At 36.8% G+C, this 23,734-nt stretch overlaps 3 protein-coding genes across 3 annotated transcripts; 2 read left to right on the plus strand and 1 right to left on the minus strand.

The window, feature by feature from the left end:
* Positions 1-919: 919 nt before the first annotated feature.
* LOC130723565 (UDP-glycosyltransferase 79B30-like) lies at positions 920-2,630 on the plus strand. Its single transcript, XM_057574669.1, has one exon. The coding sequence runs from the start codon at positions 1,012-1,014 to the stop codon at positions 2,398-2,400; it is 1,389 nt and encodes a 462-aa protein (XP_057430652.1). The 5' UTR covers positions 920-1,011; the 3' UTR covers positions 2,401-2,630.
* Positions 2,631-15,081: 12,451 nt separating this feature from the next.
* LOC130726064 (UDP-glycosyltransferase 79B30-like) lies at positions 15,082-16,940 on the plus strand. The gene has a single exon (XM_057577284.1). The coding sequence runs from the start codon at positions 15,184-15,186 to the stop codon at positions 16,570-16,572; it is 1,389 nt and encodes a 462-aa protein (XP_057433267.1). The 5' UTR covers positions 15,082-15,183; the 3' UTR covers positions 16,573-16,940.
* Positions 16,941-18,430: 1,490 nt separating this feature from the next.
* On the minus strand, positions 18,431-20,487 carry LOC130722962 (glucan endo-1,3-beta-glucosidase, basic isoform). Its single transcript, XM_057573858.1, has 3 exons — positions 20,282-20,487; positions 19,269-19,832; positions 18,431-19,086 (listed from the first exon to the last, which is right to left on the minus strand). The coding sequence occupies exons 1-3, from the start codon at positions 20,358-20,360 to the stop codon at positions 18,617-18,619; spliced, it is 1,113 nt and encodes a 370-aa protein (XP_057429841.1). The 5' UTR covers positions 20,361-20,487; the 3' UTR covers positions 18,431-18,616.
* Between the last annotated feature and the right edge of the window lie 3,247 nt (positions 20,488-23,734).

The following is a 23,734-nucleotide window of genomic DNA, read 5'->3' on the forward strand; positions in this document are numbered from 1 at the left end:
GGAAAGGGAAAGAAAACACGGAAATCGAGGAGTGAATTTGGACTAAGGTTTAGTCCAAATTCACTCCTCGATTTCCGTGTTTTCTTTCCCTTTCCTTTCCCCTCCCTCCAACCAAACATAGCCTTAGTTTATGAGTGTACGACTTTCATGTTTCAATTGGACTATGGTTGCATGACTCATGACTATAGGAAAACCAACAAAAGTTGGTGATGCTTTGGCTTATTATGGTCATAATGGTAGTCTAGAGTTCATCTTCATACTTGTCCACCAATCTATCACATGACATTCCTGAACGCAGTGATTGTTTCCAATTTTCAATAACAAGTGTTCTTCCTTACATTAGGGAGGAGTTATGAGATTTTAAATGTGCCACGTGTTATTGGTTTTCAACTTTCGGTGTTATGTTAGGTAAGCCGTAGCATTTATCCATACAATAAATTTTACAATTGTGATATAAATTAACCATTAGAACACAAAAAACACACATAGATGAGGTAATAGAAACATAATAAAAAGTTAATAAAAGAAAATTAGTGAAAATGCGATGAAATAGAAATAAAGTGTGTATAAAATAAAATTAAACATCTTATTCATTATTTCCTATCAAATCACACGTCATATCTTACATTATCTTTTATTCCATATTCTCTATAGTTATTGGAGAAAAAGAAATGTGGATACCAATTATAGTGGTTTTTTTACTTTAGCCTAAATATGATTTTTTCTAATTTGAGGTGCTTTTTAGAATTTCACCTAAATATATTCCGATGATAAAAAAGCATATGACAAGATTAGAAGTGCTTCTGTAATTTCATAACTTTGAAACCAAAAATATAAAAAAACCTTAAAAAAGAAAAAATCTTTCCTGTTAGACCCCCTTGTGTTCCCTATAATAAGCAAAGCATACATCACAACAACTCATTCATTCTATTCTACTTCACCTTTTCTGGTTAAGTATCCCCTGCTTGCATCTGGTGTGCATTTTTTTCTTTACCTTTTTGGTTCACAATCATGGATTCACCTTCTTTGCACATAGCAATGTATCCATGGCTAGCTATTGGTCATCAAACTCCATTTATGCAACTATCGAACAAGCTAGCCAGTAGAGGCCACAAAATCACTTTCTTCATCCCTAGAAAAGCACAAACCAAGTTAGAGCCATTCAATCTCCATCCTCATCTCATCACCTTTGTCACCATCACCATTCCTCATGTTGAAGGCCTGCCTCCTAATGCAGAATCCACCTCAGATGTGCCTTACCCTTTCGCAACACACATCATGACTGCCATGGATCTAACACAGCCTGATATAGAAGCTCATCTCTGCAGCCTCAAACCTGACATTGTCCTCTATGACTTCACACATTGGATGCCAAAACTGGCACGAAGTTTGGGTATCAAAGCTGTCCATTATTGCATTATTAGTTCTGCCATGATAGGTTACACTACTGTCCCAGCAAGGAATAAAAAAGGAACCAACATTACTGAATTTGACATCATGCAGCCTCCTCCAGGGTACCCTGATTCATCCATCACTCTGCGTGCACATGAAGCACGAGCCTTTGCAGCTAAAAGGAAAGAAACTTATGGCAGCAATGTTCTTTTCTATGACCGCCAGAACATTGCTTTAAGTGAAGCTGATGCGTTGGGATACAGAACTTGCAGAGAAATTGAAGGACCTTACCTTGATTACATAGAAAGCCAGTTCAAGAAACCTGTGCTTCCTTCAGGACCAGCTATTCTGGAGCTACCAAAATCTGGTTTGAATGAGAAATGGGCTTCATGGCTTGCAGGGTTCAAACCAGGTTCAGTGGTTTATTGCTGTTTTGGAAGTGAATGCAATTTAAGGCCAAATCTATTCAAGGAACTAGTGCTTGGTCTTGAGCTCACAGGTATGCCATTCTTGGCAGCTTTGAAACCCCCCTTTGGGTTTGAGTCTGTTGAACCAGCACTACCAGAGGGGTTTCAAGAGAGGGTTCAAGGAAGAGGGGTTGTGCATGGTGGATGGGTTCAGCAGCAATTGATTTTGGAACACCCTTCTGTGGGGTGCTTTGTTACTCATTGTGGATCAGGCTCTTTGTCAGAGGCATTGGTGAATAAGTGTCAATTGGTGTTGTTACCGAATGTTGGTGACCAGATTCTCAATGCTAGGATGATGGCCAACAACTTGCAAGTTGGGGTGGAAGTGGAGAAAGGTGAAGAAGATGGATTGTATACTAAAGAGAGTGTCTGCAAAGCTGTGAGCATTGTGATGGATGATGAGAACGAAACCAGTAAAAAAGTCAGGGCTAACCATGCTAGGATTAGAGAGATGCTGCTCAACAAAGATTTAGAGTCTTCTTATATTGACAATTTCTGCAAAAAGCTTCAAGAGATTGTGGATGGAAAACCAAACGTTTGAGACCAATGCAAGGTCTGCTTAATGATAAATAATTTAATGTGAGTCTGTTGGATTTGTCTGTTTAGGATTCATGTCTTGTGTCTTGTTATCATCTGTATGTGGTTAAACGCAAATAAGTTATGTAATGCGGTTGTCCTTTTGCAATGTGTTACAACAGTACTGAACTTGTAAACTTTTTCTTGTATTACAAATCTGTTACTTCCAAATTGTCCCAAAGAATAGGAACTGGTTCCCCCTGCACCTGCACAGGCTGATAACTAAAATCTTTAATCATGCACAAAATTGATTTGTAATTCCCTTCTTAGATTAAACGAAGGTTTTGAATACATAAAAGTTTATGAAGCTATATGTATTGAATATAAAATTAATTGAATCCTATTTTGGTTATGTATCTCATGGAAACAAAATAGTTGGAATGAATTTGTATTTCCACAGACCTTGAAATCACACACAACTGCTTTTTTACAGCTCCAAAACTAAGCACTAACTGCCTGAGCAGGTTAACAACACTAAAGGCTGCACTAACTTAGATTCTACTCTACAATATGTTATCAACCATGCCTAGAATACATGGTGTGTATTCTAACAACAAGCAAATGAAAAAAGAAGCAAACCTTTCTGTTGAGATTGACTCATTATATTTTGGGCTAAAATCTTTAGTTTATTAGGATTTAATTTAATGTGGATTGTAAAAGGTTTTAAGGGATTGTTATAGGATTTATTAGGATTTTATTGTAAAATAGAGATCAATAGAATCCACTATAAATAGGATAACAATGTAACCCTAAAAGTTGTACTTGGTACCACATGCTTCATGCCACAAGTAATACAAAGGAGCTATAGCTACTCTATAGCCGCAGAGGTAGGCAATTTGGCCGAACTGCATGACCAAAGATGTTGTGTGCTTTATCTGTGATTTCTCGCTCTACTACTCCGTGGAATCGAGGTGCTTGAATCCCCTACACTTTCACACCTTTAAAGTTCAGTTATTTGTCCAACCTGAATCCCCATGAAAATAACGTTATTCTTCCGACCGAATATAAAAATGTTTGTGTAAGAACCAACAACCACAAAGTTGAACTCACATCAGCATCTCTCTAGCTTTCAAACTTTTGGCTTTACCAAGTTAGGGAAGGGGGCAAGAAGGTTTTGGCATTAATCTTTTACTTTAGCTAATTTTCAGAATTAAAGATGTGGATTATAATTTTACCAAATCCCCCCACATAGATTTTTATAATAGACCAAGCCTATGGTGAGGACTTGGTAATCAAACACTAATTACAATATATGTATGTTACCAATCAAAATTTCTAGAGATACAAGAAAGGGAAAACTTCTGGCATTGAACTGAAGTAATCTTTTACTAAAAGCAATCAAATGGAATTTGAAGAACCAAGACAAAGACACATTGGAAATAGTTAGACAAAGCTACAAGACTATCACTTTCTGCTCAATCTGTCCTAGAAAATTGATATTATGAAATATGCAAACAGAAACAGAACTAATTTGAGAAAAATGGGAAAATGGAGGAGCATAATGTTACAACATACAACCACAGTGCAGAAAGCTCTCTTGCTATTATATGTTCATAGAGTCACTATATACTACATAAAAACTGTTTTGGGGCATTTATTATCTCAAATTGTAGCAGTCTGAAGAGAATTATGGGGCATAAAAATTTTTTAAAACATAACAGTCAATAGCACTGGTCAATGAATTTGAACAGTTTAATGTTTTTCAGAGCTTTAACACAGAATTCTCAGGAGTAAAAAGCGTTAATATAATTTCATTAATATAATTTCTATTTGGAGCTTCAAATGAAGATTCCACACGCTGTCACCCATTTCTTTCGGTGTTTCCAATCTTTCTTTAGAAGGAAGTTTCTGCATCTGACATTCGCTGCAAAAAGTAGTTTTTCGGGTAAAATAGATTTACACCGACTTTGGATCGTTTGCTTTAATTATGAGAAACCTGTTTTGAGTTCTGGAATTCTATCGCCAGAACCTATCTTAGAATTCACGGAGGAATGTGCAGGAAAAATCGGAATCGCGAAATATTCATTTTCCCGCGTTTTCCATTTTCTATATATAGCTTGAAAAATGAAAAAAAAAAACAAAAAACAAAAAACATCACCATTTTCACCATTGTGGCCGTGGGTTTCTTGGAGGAAGGAGGAGAAAAAGATTTTTGCCGATTCTTGTCTGATCGTCGCTCTGTTCGTTGCTACGCGTAGGCCTCGAGGTACTGATGCTTTTCCTTACCTCTGATCGTAAATTCTGTCGCTTTTCTCTATGTTTTTCTGTGCTCAAAGTTTCGAGCTTTTTGTAAAACTGTCCAAATAACTTGATTTCAGTGTCTAAACTTATTGCCTGCATGCCCAAGAACATGAATATCCAGTTGTTTTCCGCTGAATCTCGCCGAATCTCTGCAGAGATCAAATTCTGTAGAAATACCCATTTTTATGCTGAGGTTCCGCTTTTTGAATCAAAAACTCTCGACTGAGCTTAGCGTTAGTAGGATTAGTCGTCATAATCGTCGTTGGTGTCGACCCCATCTAATTTGTTTTTCGAAATTCTGATTTTGAGTTTCCGAGCTAAAAATATTGACCAAAATACCCCTGCGACAGTTTCCGACCCGATAATTTTTCTGAGAGTTTCCCTGGCCTAGATATCGCCTAAGAATACCTAGGAATTAAATTAGATCGAAGAAAAAGTTCGGAAACCCTATTTTTGAGAGTGGCCGAAACCTGTTTGTTAGGGTACCGTGTCCAAAAATAATTTTTGGGTCTCTATGACCTGAGCTATAGCGTAGCTCTTTCGATTGTCGAAATTTTGGCTCCGGTTTCTGTTGAAAGATTTTTTTACCACTCTACGTTTGAATCTCTCAAGACTCAATTGTAGTATAGTAAAGGGTTTTGTCGTATCCACAGGGAGGTGTAATACTTATGCCGTTCAATAGTTATCAAGCTTAAATGATGGTTGCACAATAGTTTGATTTTTGTTTAAAAACATAAAAGTAAATGAAAAGAAGTAAAATAACGGAGAAACAACAAGTATGAGGAATTGTTGGGATGAGATTTCATTGAATGACCTTTGTGCCTTCTAGTGATTCAAATACAACCAAGTCTATGCTTATGACTCATCTACACTAGTTCAACCCTACATCATCGATGTCTGGCATGAGTGGATAGCAATAACTCTCTAATCCTAAACATTGATGTCTCACATGATTAAGAAAGATAATTATCATGAAGCTTTGGTGTTTAAGTGACTAACAAACCTAACTATGTCTAGCAATTAGGATTATTAGGTGATTAACTCTAGTTCGGACTCTAGGCGATATAGCTCTCGCTCTCACGCCGAATCAAGCATATATGTTCTAGGTGCGCAAACTAAAACATAACATGAAGATCAAGAGAGAATCACTAACTCATAAACAAAGAACATGATTTATATCAAGGAGAATCAAATAGAAAACATAAGTATCAATCAATTACATCAAACCCCAACAAAAGAGAGATTAGTTATCCATTTTCATGGATAACTTTACAAATAGTGAAGAAGAATGAGAAGAACCGAAACCGTCGTGATGTCTCGCCGCCGAATCCGATGTCCAAGCCTCTTCTCTAGCCTCCTAAGCCTCTCTCCATGTTTCTCTTGTGTTTCCCCTCTGTTTGGGTTCTGTTCTGATCAAGTTATGCACCAGATTCTTAAAAGAAGCTTTTTATATTGAAAAATAGCAGTACAGAGCGCTGGGCGGCCTCTTTTGGGCGCTGGGCGGCCAGATTCCTTCAAGGTTGGGTTTCTGGAACCGCCATGGGCGCTGGGCGGCCTCTGCAACCCGCTGGGCGCCCAACACATCTTCAAACTCTTTTTTTCTTGCCAAAGCTTGTTATCTTCCTTGAATCTTCAATCCTTCAACACAAATCAAGATGAAAATCAAACTTAAGCACATTCTATTCTAAAGTTCATCTATCAATAAGCTCTAATCAAAAGAAGTAAATTTGGTCAAGATTTATCATGAATTGACAAGGATAAATGCCTAAATTTCTCATCAAAATAGGTAAAATTGGCACTTATCAGTTTCGCGTCATTCCGAGTTTTGTAGCTCGAGTTATGCGCATTTTAGCGAAAACATGTCTTATTGTCCATTCGTGCCTAAATGTCGAACTTTAGAGCTTCGAAAGACTCTTTTCGGGTTTTGATAGTGTTATTAGTTGTTTTGTTTCTTAGCGACTAAGCAATGATACTTTGCTTAAGGTTTGGAACGAGTTGAGCTGAGGAAAGAGACTTTGGAGCAATTGGTGAGGTTTCACAACTGAGGAGGACGCCTGGGGAACTTGCTGAGTTCGGGAGCTTTATTTTGGATTGGACTGGGATGTTGAGCTTGGATGGAGAAATTGGCTAAGGTAAGGGTAACTCAGTTTTAGCGCGCCTTGAGTCTTGCATGCTTTTATCGCACTGCATGCGTTTGAGATGAAGATGTTTAATTGATTGGCATTTGATTATGACTGTTGTGTTGAACTGGGAAAACGTTTTCTGGAGGATTCGGCCGAGTGAACTTATTGAGACGTGTGTCTCCGTTTTCTGAGAGGCTTCGGCCGTTTACTGGTTTCTGTCATTACTGCTTTCTAGTGGATATGACAGGGTTATGTTTTACAGCACTGAATTATTGATTTATCGCTCAATAGAGCTTGATGTATTTGTGCTGATATGCAACTGAGTTGACGTATCTTGTTGATATTAAGAGTAGCATAGGGTTACTCTGTCTTGATTATTGGATTTGAAATTGTTGATATATATTTGTGCATATGCATTGTTGGATTGTACTGTGTGGCCTTTGTGGCGGACTGTGTGGCCTTCGTGGCGTACTGTGTGGCCTTCGTGGCGTTATTAAGTGGCATCCAGTGGTTGTCGTTCCACATGGTTGTCCCGTCTTTCGAGGCGTTATTAAGTGGCATCCAGTGGTTGTCGTTCCACATGGTTGTCCCGTCTTTCGAGGCGTTATAAGTGGCGATCAGGAGGTGTGGTCCTATGATTGTCCCGTCTTGTGAGACGCTAAGTGGCGATCAGGAGGTGTGGTCCTATGATTGTCCCGTCTTGTGAGACGCTAAGTGGCGATGAGGAGGTGTGGTCCTATCATTGTCCCGTCTTGTGAGACGCTAAGTGGCGATCAGGAGGTGTGGTCCTATGATTGTCCCGTCTTGTGAGACGCTAAGTGGCAATGAGGAGGTGTGGTCCTATGATTGTCCCGTCTTGTGAGACGTTATAAGTGGCGATCAGGAGGTGTGGTCCTATGATTGTCCCGTCTTGTGAGACGTTATAAGTGGCAATGAGGAGGTGTGGTCCTATGATTGTCCCGTCTTTTGAGACATTATTGATTGACTCATATTGTTGGTTTTATTGTCATCTGATATGTTAAGTGGTTGATAGCTGAGTTAATCTATATTGTTGAGGATTGTCGATATCTGATTTGACGTTATATTGATGAAGTTTTTGATATCTGATTTGTTGTTATATTGTTGAGGATTATTGATATCTGATTTGTCGTTATATTGTTGAGGATTATTGATATCCGAATTAAGGTTATATTGTTGAGGATTTTGATATCTGATTTGATGTTATATGTTAAGTTGTTGATATATGAGTATAGTTTATGTTGCTGGTTTATTTACCATGATAGGTAATTAAATTTGAATAGCATGATTTTCTCTTTCATACATGGTAATTGCATGGAGTTAACCCTTTCTATTTGCTACTTGTTGTTTGGGCGCTTAACTCTATTAGGCGATGAAGAGCCTTCTGGCGATGCTTAGCCATGCTGAGATGGAGGACTGTCGGTGAAACTTGACCTTTGCACGAGTCGGAGCTGAAGACATGAAGAGTAGAGTCGAGTTTAAGGTTAGAGCCTTGGGTTAGAGAGCTTACCGTTATTGGTTTAAGCTTGCCTAATAATTTTCAGCAATTTGCATTTGAGATTTGGGGTAGGTTCCGATGCATTGCTTTCTTGCGGTTCCCCGGTGTGGAGATCGTAGGGAGTAGGTCGGATTAGGGTGTCGTGGCATAACAGATTCCTAGTTGGATCTGATTTCATTCGTTAGATTTGTAGTTGTGTTCTTTCGTTCATACATTCGGGAACTTGCCTTGGTCAAGGCTTGATGTAGATTTTATTTACTGTTGGGTGTAGGCATTACATGTTTTGAAAACAATTCAAAAGAAAAAAATAATACTCGTGTTTATACATTCGTTTGGAAAATATTGCATATTTACTTTGATAGGTTACTAAAGTGACACCCGAAATTCGGGGCATTACAATAAAATCAGCTAAAAACCATAAAATTGGCCAAAAGCCTAAAATCGACTCTAAACCCTAAAATCGATCGAAAAACATTAAATTGACCCTAAACCCTAAAATTGACCATAACCTCAACCCTAAAATCAACCAAAAAACCTAAAATCAATAAAATAAAATCCCTAAAACTGAAACAAAACCAGACTTGAACCCTAAAATCGATCATAAACCCTAAAATCGGTCAAAAGCCTAAAATCGACCATAAACCTGACCTGAACCCTAAAATCAGCCGAAAATATTAAAATAGACGGAAAAACCTAAAATTGGGCGAAAATCCCTAAAAATCGATCGAAAGCCTAAAATCGACCATAAACCTGACCTGAACCCTAAAATCAGCCGAAAATATTAAAATAGACTGAAAAACCTAAAATTGGGCGAAAAACCCTAAAAATCGGTCGAAAGCCTAAAATTGACCATAAACCCGACCTGAACCCAAAAATCAGCCGAAAATCCTTAAATCGACCAAAAACCCTAAAATAAACACTAAACCCGACTAGAACCTTAAGATCGGTCGAAAATCATAAAATCTGCCCAAAACCCTAAAATTGACTAAAAACCCCTAAAATCGACCGAAAACCCTAAATCGGTCCAAAACACTAAAATTTTAGGGTTTAGTATCGATTTTAGTGTTTAGTGTTGATTTTTGAATTTTGAGCTGATTTTAGGAAGTAGGGCCGATTTTTGAATTTTTAGTCGATTTTAGGGGTTAGAGATCGATTTTAGGGCTTGAGATTGATATTAGAGTTTATGGTTGATTTTTGAATTTTGAGCCGAGGGCGAGGAGGGAAGAGGTCATTCGTTGATTGATGGATTGTTTGAGGGCTTAGGAAATGGAGGGAAGGTGTTTGAAGAAATATGCTAAACAGTTGCAGAACTATCAATATAATTATTGAAGTTGGATTTTCTTTTGTACTAACTCCGGTCCTATTTATAAGAACAAAAAAAATTCACGTAGTTTAAGAAATGTAGTAAGTTAGTTCAAATGCATTAAATTTGTCTTCAATTAAAATAAACTTCTAAAACTACCCTTTGTTCTAGTGTTGGAGAGTGGGAAGGAGAAAAAATAATTAACAAGACACATTTTCATTGAAAACAATAATTAATATAGCACAAACTTCTATTTTATTTTTATAAAAGAAACCAAGATTTTCCTTCTCTTTGCTTTTTATAAATAAAACCAGAAGTATTATAAGATAACCCGATTCACGCACTAGCATCCTAAAATGCCAAAACAACATCAATTACTGGCAGCTTTCTAACTACATACTCCTATATAGTTATTGGTTTTTTTTCCATGTCGCGGCCTTCGACATGGCAATCCTCTCTCCTTTACCTATTTTTGTTGTGTATGGAGTGTCTTGCTATTCAGATTCAGAGGCTAGTTGAGAAGGGCTCTTGGAAACCGATTCGTATTACAAAGGAAGGTATTGGAATCTCTCATCTTTTCTTTGTGGATGATGTTTTGCTCTTTAGCCGAGCAAACTATGAACAAATGGAATTGATAGCAGGAACACTGAATGATTTTTGCACAATTTGTGGAATGAAAGTGAACCTTGAGAAGTTAAGAATGTTTTGTTCAAAGAATGTGGATCAAAGTGACTAGCAAGAGCTATCTACAATTTTGGGCATTACGAGAGCAAGCAACTTGGGGAAATACCTTGGGCTACCCCTCCTCAAAGGTAGAGTCACAAGAGAAAACTTTGCCCCAATTATTGACAAAGTGAACATCCGGTTGGCTTCTTGGAAACATAAACTTCTCAATAGAGCGGGAAGGTTGTGCCTTGCTAAATCAGTGTTGTCTTCTCTTCCGGTGTATGCTATGTAAGCTCTTTGGCTCCTTGAATCCATTTGTGACTACATTGACATGCGGATCCGAGGGTGCATCTGGGCAAAAGGAGGACAATCTCGGGGTTGGAATCTAGTACCTTGGAGGGAAGTGAACCTCCCTAAGGTGGATGGTGAACTCGGTGTGCGGAGCTCACGACTAAATAATGCGGCCTTACTTGGTAAACTAGTGGAGGACCTTTTCATTGATAATGGGAAAATATGGGTCAAGGCTTTGTTCTAGAAGTACTTACAAAATGACTCGGTTCTAGTGGGCCAGTTCAGGCAAGGTGATTCCTATGTTTGGCGGGGCATAATGAGAGCTAAAAACAACGTTATGTATAGGTATAAGGCCCTCCTTGGCAGTGTTAGTTCATCATTCTAGAATGATAACTGGTTGGGTACTGGCAAATTGTGTTCTCGGGTTCCTTTTGTGCATATTACATATACCTCTCTTACGGTTTCAAATATTTGGAAAAATGGTACTTGGTCCTTATAAGGGTTATTACATTGTATTGCCTCTGGATATTATAGCAGAAATTAGTCGTGTTCATGTTCCCTCGAATTCTATTGGCCGAGATCAGCTTCGTTCGATAGAGACGTCGAATGGCTTGTATTCAACACAATCAGCGTACAACTTTCTTTCGGGGCACGATGGAGAGGACCACCATCCTTGTTAGAAGCATATTTGGAGGAGTAAGGTTGATGACCCTAGTTTAGTAGTGTTTTTAGGGTCATTTCTTTCTTTGTTTTGAGTCTTTTTGTTGAGTCTCATGTAGTGTTTCATGCATTCTCTTGCATTTTTATCTTTCTTTGAGTCTTTACTTCGTTTTGGTAATTTTGTAGTTTTATAGGGAGTTTTCTTGCATTTTAAGTAAGTTTAGGACTTGCATGGTTTTATTGTGTTAATTGAAGGATCTCTTGTGCTAATAAGCTCTTTGAGCTTCTGGAATTTTCCTTGGCTTGTTGGTTAAGTGTGCAGATCAGAACATGAAGGTGAAAGAAGGCCAAGAAGCATGGAATTGAAGGAGGACTTAAAGTGGCTTGAAAGAGGAGTTACATGAAGCCAAAAAGTCTTTTCCAACGAGCTTGAGCGCCTAGGCGCCAGCGCCTAGGCGCCAATTACCTTCCAGAGAGCATGTTTTTGGTTGGAATTGGCGCTCAGGCGCTCTGAATTGGCGCATGAGCGCCCAGACTCGCATGTTTTGCCTATAAATTGGTTTTTTGACATTTCTCTTGGAACCTTTTGTCATTTTATCATATTTTCATAAGTTAGAAGAGAGGGTTTGAGTTCTGGAGTTTGAGGAGCTTTCTCTAAGCCCTATGTTTCAGGTTTCATCTTTATCTTCTTTTATGGATTCTATAGCCATGCTTGGCTAAATCCCTTTTGCTTTGGGTTCTTTGTAAGACTTATGATGTTTTAATCTTAATTCCTATTTCTATTCATGATTCCTCTGAGTAAACCCTTGAATCACATATCCATGCTTTATGTTTCAAGTTAGAACATGTGCTAGCTTTATGCTTTTCTATAATAGAATGGAAGTTTGTTATAGATTAGGGACTTGTTGTGGGATTACCTCTTCTATACTTGCTACTAGGAATAGAGGAAGGGTTGGGGTTTGTTGGCCTGAATTGCATGCTTAATGCCTTTAGCAAATGTTTAGGTTATCAAGGAATTGTGCCTATCTTTTGGCTTGAGAGGATTGTCTATGCGAGGCATCGATAGATGATTGATTAGGCTAGAACATCAAGGAGAGACTCAGAGTTTTGTGGATAGAATAGGTTGATTAGAACTGAATTAGTCAAGCAAGAACCCAAGGCATTCTCACCATTGATTATCACACACTTATCTTTGTTAGCTTTCTAATTAAGTATCAAAACAATCAATCAACCTTTAAAACTGAATTTTACTCGCTTTCCTACCGTGAACTCGAGGCTTAAACTGAATTGCCACACCAATTCCCTGTGGTTCGATAATTTAAAACCGGGTGAATTATGTACACTTGCAGATTGACCAACAAAGGTTCTGGAAAAAATTCGGTTTATCCCTTGGTTAATTGCGGAGGAAGCTCTCTCAACAAACTCCAAGAGGCGGCACAACCACTTATGTGCTACAATTGTTTGTCCTAGGTGTGAGGCTGATGATGAAGACCTTGATCATGTGTTCAGGAGGTGTGCGAATTTGCGAAAACTATGGCTCTATTTTGGTTCGAATTACCTTCCATCTTTGATGTCGAACTGTTTCAAGCATGGTTTAGAAGAATCCTCACTCGACCGGATCATTTGCTAGCGTTGATTGTCCTTTGGTGTTCGTGGCGCTAGCGAAATGCCAGTGTTTTTAGTCCATCCCCGTGGAAGTTGAATTGTGTTCTTCTCCAAGTCCTACTGGATGTCAAAAGCTGGAGGCGGGAGGCGTCGATGACGGGTCTACTGCAGCATCCGCCGGCTGAGGGACAACAAAAGCACCACCCAAGCTCCGCTCGCATCATGGTGGATGGTAGCTAGAACCCAGTTACGATGAGGATGGGTTGTGGTGTAATTGTGAATGATGCTTTTGAATGTTGGGTTTTAGGGACGTCGGCGAGCAACGGAGCAAGAACAACGTTTGTGGCTGAAATCCTTGCTATCGAGCTTTGCCTTCAACTTGGATGGGACCTTGGCTGGTGCAATATTCTCTGCTATTCAGATTGTGCCGGTGTGGTGAGCATTTTGTAGTATACTATTGTTGTGGATCACTTTTGAGCGCGGGAGAGTATAGAACGAGTCAGAGGAATGCTTCAATGGGATTGACAGGTTGTTCTGGTGCAGATACCTCGAGGTAAAAACAATGTTGCATATATACATGTTGGCTCGTCAAGGCTCTAGGGACGGGACGTCGCGTCGCGTTTGGAGGCAACTGCTGTCAGATTTGATACCCTTACTATTGGAAGATGATGTTGTCTAGTTTGTTAGCTTTGTTTTATTTTCCTCATATGTAACCTTTTTTTTTTGCCAATACAACATCAAATACTGACAGCTTTCTAAGTAAGAATATAATTATAACGGTTAGAATATAATATAAAATCATTCATGTGACCCTTACCCAATAGCTTAAGCTTTTGGGATAAGTGGTTGTCTGACATGGTATCAGAGCCTCTATGACCGAGAGGTCTAGAGTTCGATCCTTGCTCCCCTCATTTTTTAATTAAGAAGTGAAATTTAATTTAGCACATGATAGGTAGGTTTGTGCATTTATCAACGCTTCGGGCCCGTTTGGTGGTCAGGATAGGATATGATATGTGAACAGGATATCAACAGGATAGGATAAGAGCAGGATAGACTCTTATCATATCCTGTGTTTGAGGTGCTCATGATAAGAACAGGATATGATAAGGAAAAATGTATCAGATTTATATTTGAATAAAAAATACATTTAAAATTGATCATTCTATTAAATTTAATTTCTTTACATTTTCATGAATGAGTCTATATTTTAAAATAAATAAAATTAATTTAAATTTTATTAATTAGCCTATTTTATTGTTTTGAAGATGCCCTATATGTTAAATAAAATTATGCAGTTAACCGATTGGTTTTCACTTAGTTGTGACACGTGATAATTAACAATAAAAGTTAACTAAATTAAGAATATTATTATTTCAAAAGTACTTTATATTTGAATTATAAATTATTATATAAGTAGATAAGTAGTTTTAAATAATAGGAGATGAAAATAAAAAATTAATCTATTACTATTAAAAAATCAATATTTGTATTCAATGTTTTTCACTTAATTGTGACACGTGATAAACAATAAAAATTAACTAAATTAAAAATATTATTATTTTAAAAATACTTTATATTTAAATTATTATATAAGTAGATAAATAATTTTTAGATAATAGGATATGAAAATATTAAATTAGTCTATTATTATTAATAAATCAATATTTGTAAGTGAGTAGTCTATTTTATTATTTATGAATAATAATTTTATTTATTTTTATTTTAGTTAAATTAATATTTTTATATTTATTAATTAATGTTATTATAAATTATAAATTATATAATATTAAAATAAATTAATTTGGAGTTAGGATACTGAAAGAAAATATATAACTGGTATCCTATCCTGCTCTATCCTAGCTCACCCCTCAGGATAACTTTTACACATGATTGATAGGATAGGATAGGAGACAGGATAGTGTTATCATATCCTGCTGGCGCAACAAACAACAGATAATAACAGGATATGATTATTATCCTGTCTTATTCTATCATGTCCTAGTCACCAAACGAGCCCTTCAAGTCCAAAAAGCTCTTACGTGAAGGGGCGTGACTATTACCCAAAAGCTAGCTTTTGGGTTAATTAGTCACGCCCCTGAGAGTAACTTTACTTTAACGATGACAATATATACATTCTACGGCTTATCTAAAAGAAGTACTGTAACGAGGATCACGTGGTGTCCTCACTCTACGTTATAAAGTTTACAACTGTGATGTATTCATAACAACTTATCCATTCTACTTTACCTTTTCTGGTTCAGTGTCCTCTCCTTGCAATCTTGCATCTGGTGTGCTTTTTTTTTTCTTTACCTTTTTGGTTCACAAATCACAATCATTGTCCTCATGGATTCACCTTCTTTGAACATAGCAATGTATCCATGGCTAGCTCTTGGTCATCAAACTGCATTCATGCAACTATCCAACAAGCTAGCCAAAAAAGGCCACAAAATCACTTTCTTCACCCCCCCAAAAGCACAAACCAAGTTAGAGCCATTCAATCTCCACCCTCATCTTATCACCTTCATCACCATCACCATTCCTCATGTTGAAGGCCTACCTCCTAATGCAGAATCCACCTCAGATGTGCCTTACCCTTTAGCAACACACATCATGACTGCCATGGATCTAACACAGCCTGATATAGAAGCTCATCTCTGCAACCTCAAACCTGACATTGTCCTCTATGATTTCACTCACTGGATGCCAAAGTTGGCTAGAGGTTTGGGCATCAAAGCTGTGCATTACTGTACTATTAGCTCTGTCATGGTGGGTTACACTCTCACCCCAGCAAGGTACCATAGAGCAACCAACCTAACTGAATTTGACATCATGCAGCCTCCTCCAGGGTACCCTGGTTCATCCATCACTCTGCATGCACATGAAGCACGAGCCTTTGCTGCAAAAAGGAAAGAAACTTATGGCAGCAATGTTCTTTTCCATGATCGCCAGTACATTGCTTTTACTGAAGCTGATGCGTTGGGATACAGAAGTTGCAGAGAAATTGAAGGACCTTACCTTGATTACATAGAAAGCCAGTTCAAGAAACCTGTGCTTCCCTCAGGACCAGCTATACTGGAGCCACCAAAGTCTGGTTTGGATGAGAAATGGGCTTCATGGCTTGCAGGGTTCAAACCAGGTTCAGTAGTTTATTGCTGTTTTGGAAGTGAATGCAATTTAAGGCCAGATCTATTCAAGGAACTAGTGCTTGGTCTTGAGCTCACAGGTATGCCATTCTTGGCAGCTTTGAAACCCCCCTTTGGGTTTGAGTCTGTTGAAGCAGCACTACCAGAGGGGTTTCAAGAGAGGGTTAAAGGAAGAGGGGTTGTGCATGGTGGATGGGTTCAGCAGCAATTGATTTTGGAACACCCTTCTGTGGGGTGCTTTGTTACTCATTGTGGATCAGGCTCTTTGTCAGAGGCATTGGTGAATAAGTGTCAATTGGTGCTGTTACCAAATGTTGGTGACCAGATCCTCAATGCGAGGATGATGGCCAACAACTTGCAAGTTGGGGTGGAAGTGGAGAAAGGTGAAGAAGATGGATTGTATACTAAGGAGAGTGTCTGCAAAGCTGTGAGCATTGTGATGGATGATGAGAATGAAACCAGCAAAAAAGTCAGGGATAACCATGCTAGGATTAGAGAGACACTGCTCAACAAAGATTTAGAGTCTTCTTATATTGACAATTTCTGCAAAAAGCTTCAAGAGCTTGTTGATGAAAAACCCAACTTTTGATCAGAGCAATGCAAGTTGTGCTTGGTGATAAATAATTTAAGTTAGATTGGTCTCTTTAGGATTCACGTGTTGTGCCATGTGTGTTATAGATATGTGAATTGCATTGGTTGAGATTATGTGGTCAATGGTCATTGCTCATGCAGAGTTGTTTAAGCCTAAAAGTTCAATTCAAGCTGTTCTTGCATTGTGTGCATGTAATAGTACTGAGCTTGTAAACTTTTTCTTGTGTAATAAATGTGTTACTTCCAAATTGTCCCAAAGAATAGGATCTGGTTCCCCCCTGCACCTGGACATGGTGACAACTAAAATGTCCAATCATGTCCAGAACTGATATGTATCCCTTTCTTGTGTTATAAATGTGTTACTTCCATATTGTCCCATAGAATAGGAACTGGTTTTTCCTGCACCAGCAGATGGTGATAACTAAAATGTTCCATCATACCCAAAACTGATATGTAATTCTCTGCTTTGATTAATCGAAAGGTGTGATTATAGTGAAGTTAATTGAATCCTATTTTAGTTCTGTATCTCATGGAAACAAAACAATTGGAATAGATTTGTATTTCCACAGAAACACATTGAAGTCATTGTAAGTTTTACATAAAAAACAGAAGAAATCAAATGAAATAGTGTCTGTGAACAATGATAAGTGTGAAACTCAACTCAGAATGGTATAAAATAAGCCTAACAAAGGATAAAGATACAGCTATGTTCAATAAGAGCAGTGTTTGTATAATCCTAAATTTCAGGATTTGAAAGAAACCAAAAAATGGGTTCTGAGTAATCAGATGCTTTCCTCATTGAATGAGTGATAACAACTTTTGCCAGGCTGTTGTTTCAACTTATGTCCTCTCATATATATCTTTTAGGACTACAGAGAAAAGAGTAATAGAATTTATTGAAAGAAGAAAAAAAGGAACAATGTTACTGAATAATTGAAAATAGGAGAGGTCTCTCCTCCAAGGGTGTACCCTTCACAAAGCATTTGTCCTTTCAAGAATCAAGCACAAGCTATTAACTCAGTGGCTTGCAAATCTGATGCAAGATTTTCAACTTCCTTCATCTTCATATGAGCCTCTTGACTGTGATAATCAATCTAGCTAATGTCTTTACTAATTAGTAATTTTCATTGGTTGAGTTAGTTATAAATTTTTTGTTGGTTTGGTAGTTAGTGAGGGATCTACACTCTCTATGACTGTACTGATAGTAAGTGGATCTAAACAGATGCAATTATTCTCCTCCTACCATCAAATTTAGCTACTCTGTCCTGAAATGGGATCCCATATTCTGTCGCAAACAATTGGATTGTGACATGTAAATTGAAAAATATATGGACATGGCATTTATAACTTTACATAAGTGATTTTAAATTAACATGACACAATTTCATTAGTAGGACATGAAATGAGACCTCATTTGATCACAGAAGATCTCCATCCTCTACCATATGTAACCAACCCTCGTCAAAAAATAACAGCCCACAAAATACAATAATAACCAAAAGCCAAAAACCAATAAACCACAAAGGCCCAATACTTATCCCTCAAACCATACACACTGGTCCCTCAAATTAAACATTATCCACATCAACCACACAACTGCTTCCAGCTCGAAGCCATCAAACTCTATGAGATAAGATATAACCATTACAAGATGAAGTATCCAATTCAGAATAATTTCAGATAGTCATAGAAAATTTAGTCACTCATATGATGTAATTGGTTGGTATATTATAATAGAGATTAAGTTTTTAAGTGTTGCTTAACTTTTTTCCAAAAAGATTCATCAACGTTGCTTGGCACTTAGGTAATTAAGGTGATGTTAATTCTGACGTCAATAATTGTGGTGATGTTAAAACTTCCAAAATGCACAATTATACATATTTTTTCAAACGTCACTCAAGTGGAATTTAGCAATATATTACAACACCATTCTCATCCAGAGAACTAAGGATACAAAACCAAACAAACATGACCGTGTCTTATTTTAAGGAAAAAACCAGGAAGACTTTGAGGACTTGAATCCCATCATCATAATGACAACCTTACATGTCACTCTTAAGGGAAACGGTGGAGGTTGCATTGAACTCATCACCCAAAACTCCCCATCTCCTTTCTCCACCAAATCCAAATGGATACTTCTTTTGTTTGTTAGCAGAGAACAACCCAAAATGCTTCTCATATTCAGGGCTCTTCTGATTCTCATCAAACATGGCAAAAATGTAAGTCTCTGTAGGCTTGTTTGGCCTCCTCGGAGTACCTCTACCAACGTGACGAATCAAATTATCAAGGTAGATTCTCGCGTTGTCATATGACGTGGCGGAGCCTCCATCGGAAGGCCACCCGCTCTCAGACACAACAACCTCCACATAACCAATCTTGGTGTTATCAATTGCTGCATGAACTGCGTCAAGCATTGCATCAAACAGGTTCTGGTACCCGTATTGGCCATCCTGTGCGACGATGTTTGGGGATGTGAAGAGCGCGTAGGAAAGTGAAACGTCACGTGGGTTACCTGCGGAGAATTCAAGTGTGAGTAAAAATAAAATTAACAATATATGGTGAAAAATAAAGTGAATACATACTCTCATTTTAAACCTAGTTCAGTGTGGCGGTGAAGAGATTCATACACCTAATGTCTTGATGTTTAAGTTGAAAAATATGTTACTCTTTGTGATATATACATGCCCCACTTACCAATATGGCTGAAGTAAGGGTACACATTGACAAGTAGAGGTGCTCCTGCATAGACCAAGTAGCCTATGAAAGGGTCAAGGTAGGACCTCACATCACTCCTGAAGGATCCTTGTGATGGAGGGTAAGAGTTTCCAATGAGGGTCGTGTCAATTGCGGTTGTGACCTTGATTTGGTCATGGAGACCCTGTGCTCTTATGGCTTGGTATATGTTTTGGGTGGCAGGGAGAACATATTGTGCCATCCATTGGGTTGGGGCGCCTCCGACAGGGCTCACTTCATTGCCGACCGCGATGTACTTGATCCTAACGCTTGGCCAGAAGTTGAGGACGTTTCTCTGCACCCAGTTGCGTGCGTTGTCGGCGTTGGTGGCGAGGCTTTGGAGGTCGGAGTTGGGAACACCGAGGATGAGCTCGATACCGGAGTCTCGAAGGGCTTGGAGGGCTGCTTGGTTTGGATCATAGAGGCGCATTCTCCGGATGTTATTTGATTTGTAAAGAGCAACAACTTCGTTTGCCGATGGGAGGTTGTTGCCCATCATGCCATAACAAACACCTATTTGAGCATCTGCTAGCCAACAACAAAAATTGAATGGACATATATAATTAGTGTTGGACTTAAAAATGATACATATATACTTCAATTAAGGGCATATGTATATATAATTTTTTTGTCGCTCGAGTCAAGAAATTTCAGTTATAAGATGAGATGATTCAAATATTAGCAACATATATAACACTAAAATTGAAATTGTCCGAACTTCATCATGCGATCGATCGAGATTCTTTAAATATAATAATCACATTGAAAATTGATTGTTGACCAAGCAAGATCCATTGGTGTGTGAGGCAAATTAAAACCCCAAAAGGGAAATCACACACCCCAAAATTCAAACAAATATAGCAAAGTTTTAGTATCTTAGTTCAGCGTGAATTGAAAGGCACAATTCTAGATCAAGCAGCAAATATTTCCCCTAATGGAATGCATGCATGCGCAAAAGAGAGAGATAGACTGACCTGCAATGTGAAGATTTGTTGTCAATAGAAGGAGGAGGGTAGCCAATGAGAAGCACTGGGTTCTAGTGAAGGAAGACATGATTAATTAGCACTCTGAGGAGGGCACTGATCGAGTTTTGTTCTCTTGCATACAAATGTTTATATACACAGCTCGCTGACCATACCTTACTATCAATTTGAATTATTATAATACAAATTTAAGTAGTAAAATATCTTTCAGTTCACCAGCATAATAGATATATATATATACAATGCTTAATTATCTTTTTTGGCTCGGGTTCACCATGAAAAAGTCTTGGTCTTTGACATTCATGATTTCTTCTACTTGATCTTAGATTTGGAAAACTCTCTATACATGCACCTACATTAAAAATCATTGTATTTTTCTTTATTAAATTAAAGTTGTCGACATAGACTGATTAGTCTTTAAATTGATGGAAGCCGCCGGTCGACACACGATAGTTAGATATATATCTCTATCCATGATCCCACTAAGTAATTTCTTAAAATTTCAATTGTCGCTCGTCTTGTATGATCATGTGATACTGATGTGACATTATGATGTTAAAATTTTGTTCCTTTTTTATATTTTATATTTGCATGTATAAGATTTCAGATAACATTAGTGTTATCCTTACATAATTTAAGTTGTCAATTATTTTAATTAAGTTTTCTTATTCTACTGTTGATTGAGTTATTGAGCTATGATAATTCCATATCTTCACCTCTTTCCACCTTCATATTCTATTTATTTTTCTCTTTTTTATCAATCAAATCACTTATCATATCTTTATTTTCTCTCTCATTTCTTTCTATCTCTCTTCTTCCACCTCTTCCCACCTAAAAAATGATGTGTAAAGATATAATTATTCTTGAGTTATTTATGGATAAAACTGGCATTAATTAAGTTCATTATATCTATTCTATCAAGTTCTCCAACGACGTAGTAACATACTTTTTAAAAATTTAACAATTATGTCTTAATTAATATTATTTAATTTATTTTTAGAAATGAAGTTCATTTGTCATTGTTTTAATGAAGAACTTGACTCCCATACAAAAATCGGAGAACTTGAGATAAAATGAAGATAAGGAACTTGATTTAAGTTTTTTCCTTTATTTATTTCTTTTTTATTCTACTTACATATAATTTTAAGTTGAAGGTGATAAATAATTTTTATCTTTTAGTATTTTAGAGAGGGATAGACTACACTAAAAAAAATCTTGGTTTAGTAATAAATAAATGAGAGTTTGTAAGAATAAAAACACAAATTCAAATATTAGGAAATGCATTTATTGTTTCAAAAAAAAAGGAAATGCATTTATTAGAAAAATAACTACAAATTTTCAAAGTGTGGAGAGATCATCCATCAAAAACCAAATAAAATAGTAAGATAGATATAAAATCACTCATGTAATGTGAGAGAACCATAATTCCTATTATTCCATGAAAAATGCATAAAATCAGGATTCTCTGATATGAAATTACTTTTATTTTTTCTCATGTCACATGAGATGTCTAGGAATAAAAGTTCAATTGGGTTTCCTAATTTAAGGGATGCTACGGGTCACCGGCTGCTGCACAGTACGGATAAACTTGAAGAAATATAATGATTAGATTGATTTTCTTTATGGACAAATGTGTTAGTAAATTAGTCATCCTAAGGGTTCGAACTCTGGATCATTCATCTCATTCAACCCTTATGTCACTAGCTCTTACCACCTGAACTATCACCTGAGCTATAGATGAAGGTCACTGTAACAACAAGCACACAAAAAATAACATGCATTAACAAATTAAGAGATGTCGCTCAAGATGGCATCTTTGGCAGCCATGCATTATGATATATATATTATGCATGATAATTGATGATTTTAGACACAGTAATAGTAACAAATTTGTAGAGAGTTTTATAGATCCATCCGCACTTTAACTTGTGGGTAAAAAATCATCACAAAATTATTTTACTGTAATTTTTTTAATAAATTCTTTCTGTGGATTTTTCGGCAAACTTTATATGCGAATTTTCTTACAAAAATAAATTTACGTTTAATCAAATCGGTCATAAAAAAAATATTTAAAAACACATTCATTTTAATTTTTTTTTGTCCTTTGACCAACACTTTCAACGGGAGAAAGTGGTCTCACGTGACTAATCTGACTCGGGATACGGTAGTGATGTCCCTGACCACAAATGTATTATTTTTTATATCAGAGGTGATCGAATCCGGGTCAGAAGCCTAGGTGAAACCCCTTAAGAAAATGCACATTCACCATTTGTGTCACCATTTGATAACACAATTAAAGAGGCATGACGCCAGTCGCCAGTAATCATGAAATTATGTATTGAAAGAAATACAAACACACCCATAGTCATTGCCACCATTGGCCCTGGTAGCTCCAGGTCTTTAATTACCATCAATATTATTTTACTTTTCTCATAGGCTGCCATGCTCTCAAGTCAACTTGATAACGTAGGGAATTATTATTATGGACTTATGGTGATTCAGTGATGTGGTTAGTTCTTGGTTTGTATCTTTCTTCTTTCACATGTACACTTAATATAATTTTGCCAGCTATAGTAGCAACCGCTGATGGCATCTAGTGGAATTTGTAATAATAATGCGGCTGCTGCACTAACTTATAATTGATGTTTGAGCATGCTAAAAGCATATAGTTCTTATTTCTTAGTCCTTAACACTATTCATGTAGGTCTGTATTGCTACATGTGTTTAAGCAACTCTCAAACAATTTTACTTCAACCATGAATTCTTAGTTCTTATCACTATTCATTTGGTCCCACCAACCACATTATTTATACTTTTTATTTTTATAAAATAATAAAACAAAACTCATAAAGTAATAAAGTAATTTGAATAAGAGAGAAATAATTAATATTTTAAGCTAAGAACTCAAAAAGCAAAACTTCTTATATAAGAACTGAGTTCTTATTTTTAAAAATTAAGGAGTCCATGTCAGCACCTCTAATGGTAAAGTTCTTAATTCTTAGTTCTTAACTCCAAAATAAGAACTAAGAACCTTTGCATTGGAGATGCTATAATATAATATACATCTACTTGACCACATGCAATCTTTAAAAATCAGTATTTCAGAATTAAAAACATATCAAGAGTACTACTATATGTATAGCTTGTTCTTGATTTTAATGGTGTAACTAGCGGGATTACCCGTGCCCTGCACGGGTGACTTTTGTTATTTACAATTTAAATTTTATGTAATATTATGTTTTGTATCTTTTTAGTAAATATATTTTAACAATTGTTTCAACTATATGTTCTTAATAGTGATAATTATGTATTAATCTACCACAACTGTTTACTTATAAATTTTTAATTATTTAAATATGAAAAAAATTAAATATTTTAAATTATAAGACTTAAATTCACTCAAATTTTTATATATGCATTAAATCAGTATTTTAATTTTTTTAT

The sequence above is a fragment of the Lotus japonicus genome, chromosome 6, assembly GCF_012489685.1.
Source record: "Lotus japonicus ecotype B-129 chromosome 6, LjGifu_v1.2".
Classification (NCBI taxonomy): domain Eukaryota; kingdom Viridiplantae; phylum Streptophyta; class Magnoliopsida; order Fabales; family Fabaceae; genus Lotus; species Lotus japonicus.

Bases quoted from the DNA above. Each gene is read 5' to 3' on its own strand.
- LOC130726064 (XM_057577284.1), top strand. From the start codon at position 15,184: ATGGATTCACCTTCTTTGAACATAGCAATGTATCCATGGCTAGCTCTT.
- LOC130723565 (XM_057574669.1), top strand. From the start codon at position 1,012: ATGGATTCACCTTCTTTGCACATAGCAATGTATCCATGGCTAGCTATT.
- LOC130722962 (XM_057573858.1), bottom strand. From the start codon at position 20,360: ATGTCTTCCTTCACTAGAACCCAGTGCTTCTCATTGGCTACCCTCCTC. The intron at 19,833-20,281 runs GTCAGTCTATCT...GTTGGCTAGCAG, and splicing joins AACAAATCTTCACATTGCAG to ATGCTCAAATAGGTGTTTGT. The intron at 19,087-19,268 runs GTAAGTGGGGCA...AATTCTCCGCAG, and splicing joins CCCTTACTTCAGCCATATTG to GTAACCCACGTGACGTTTCA.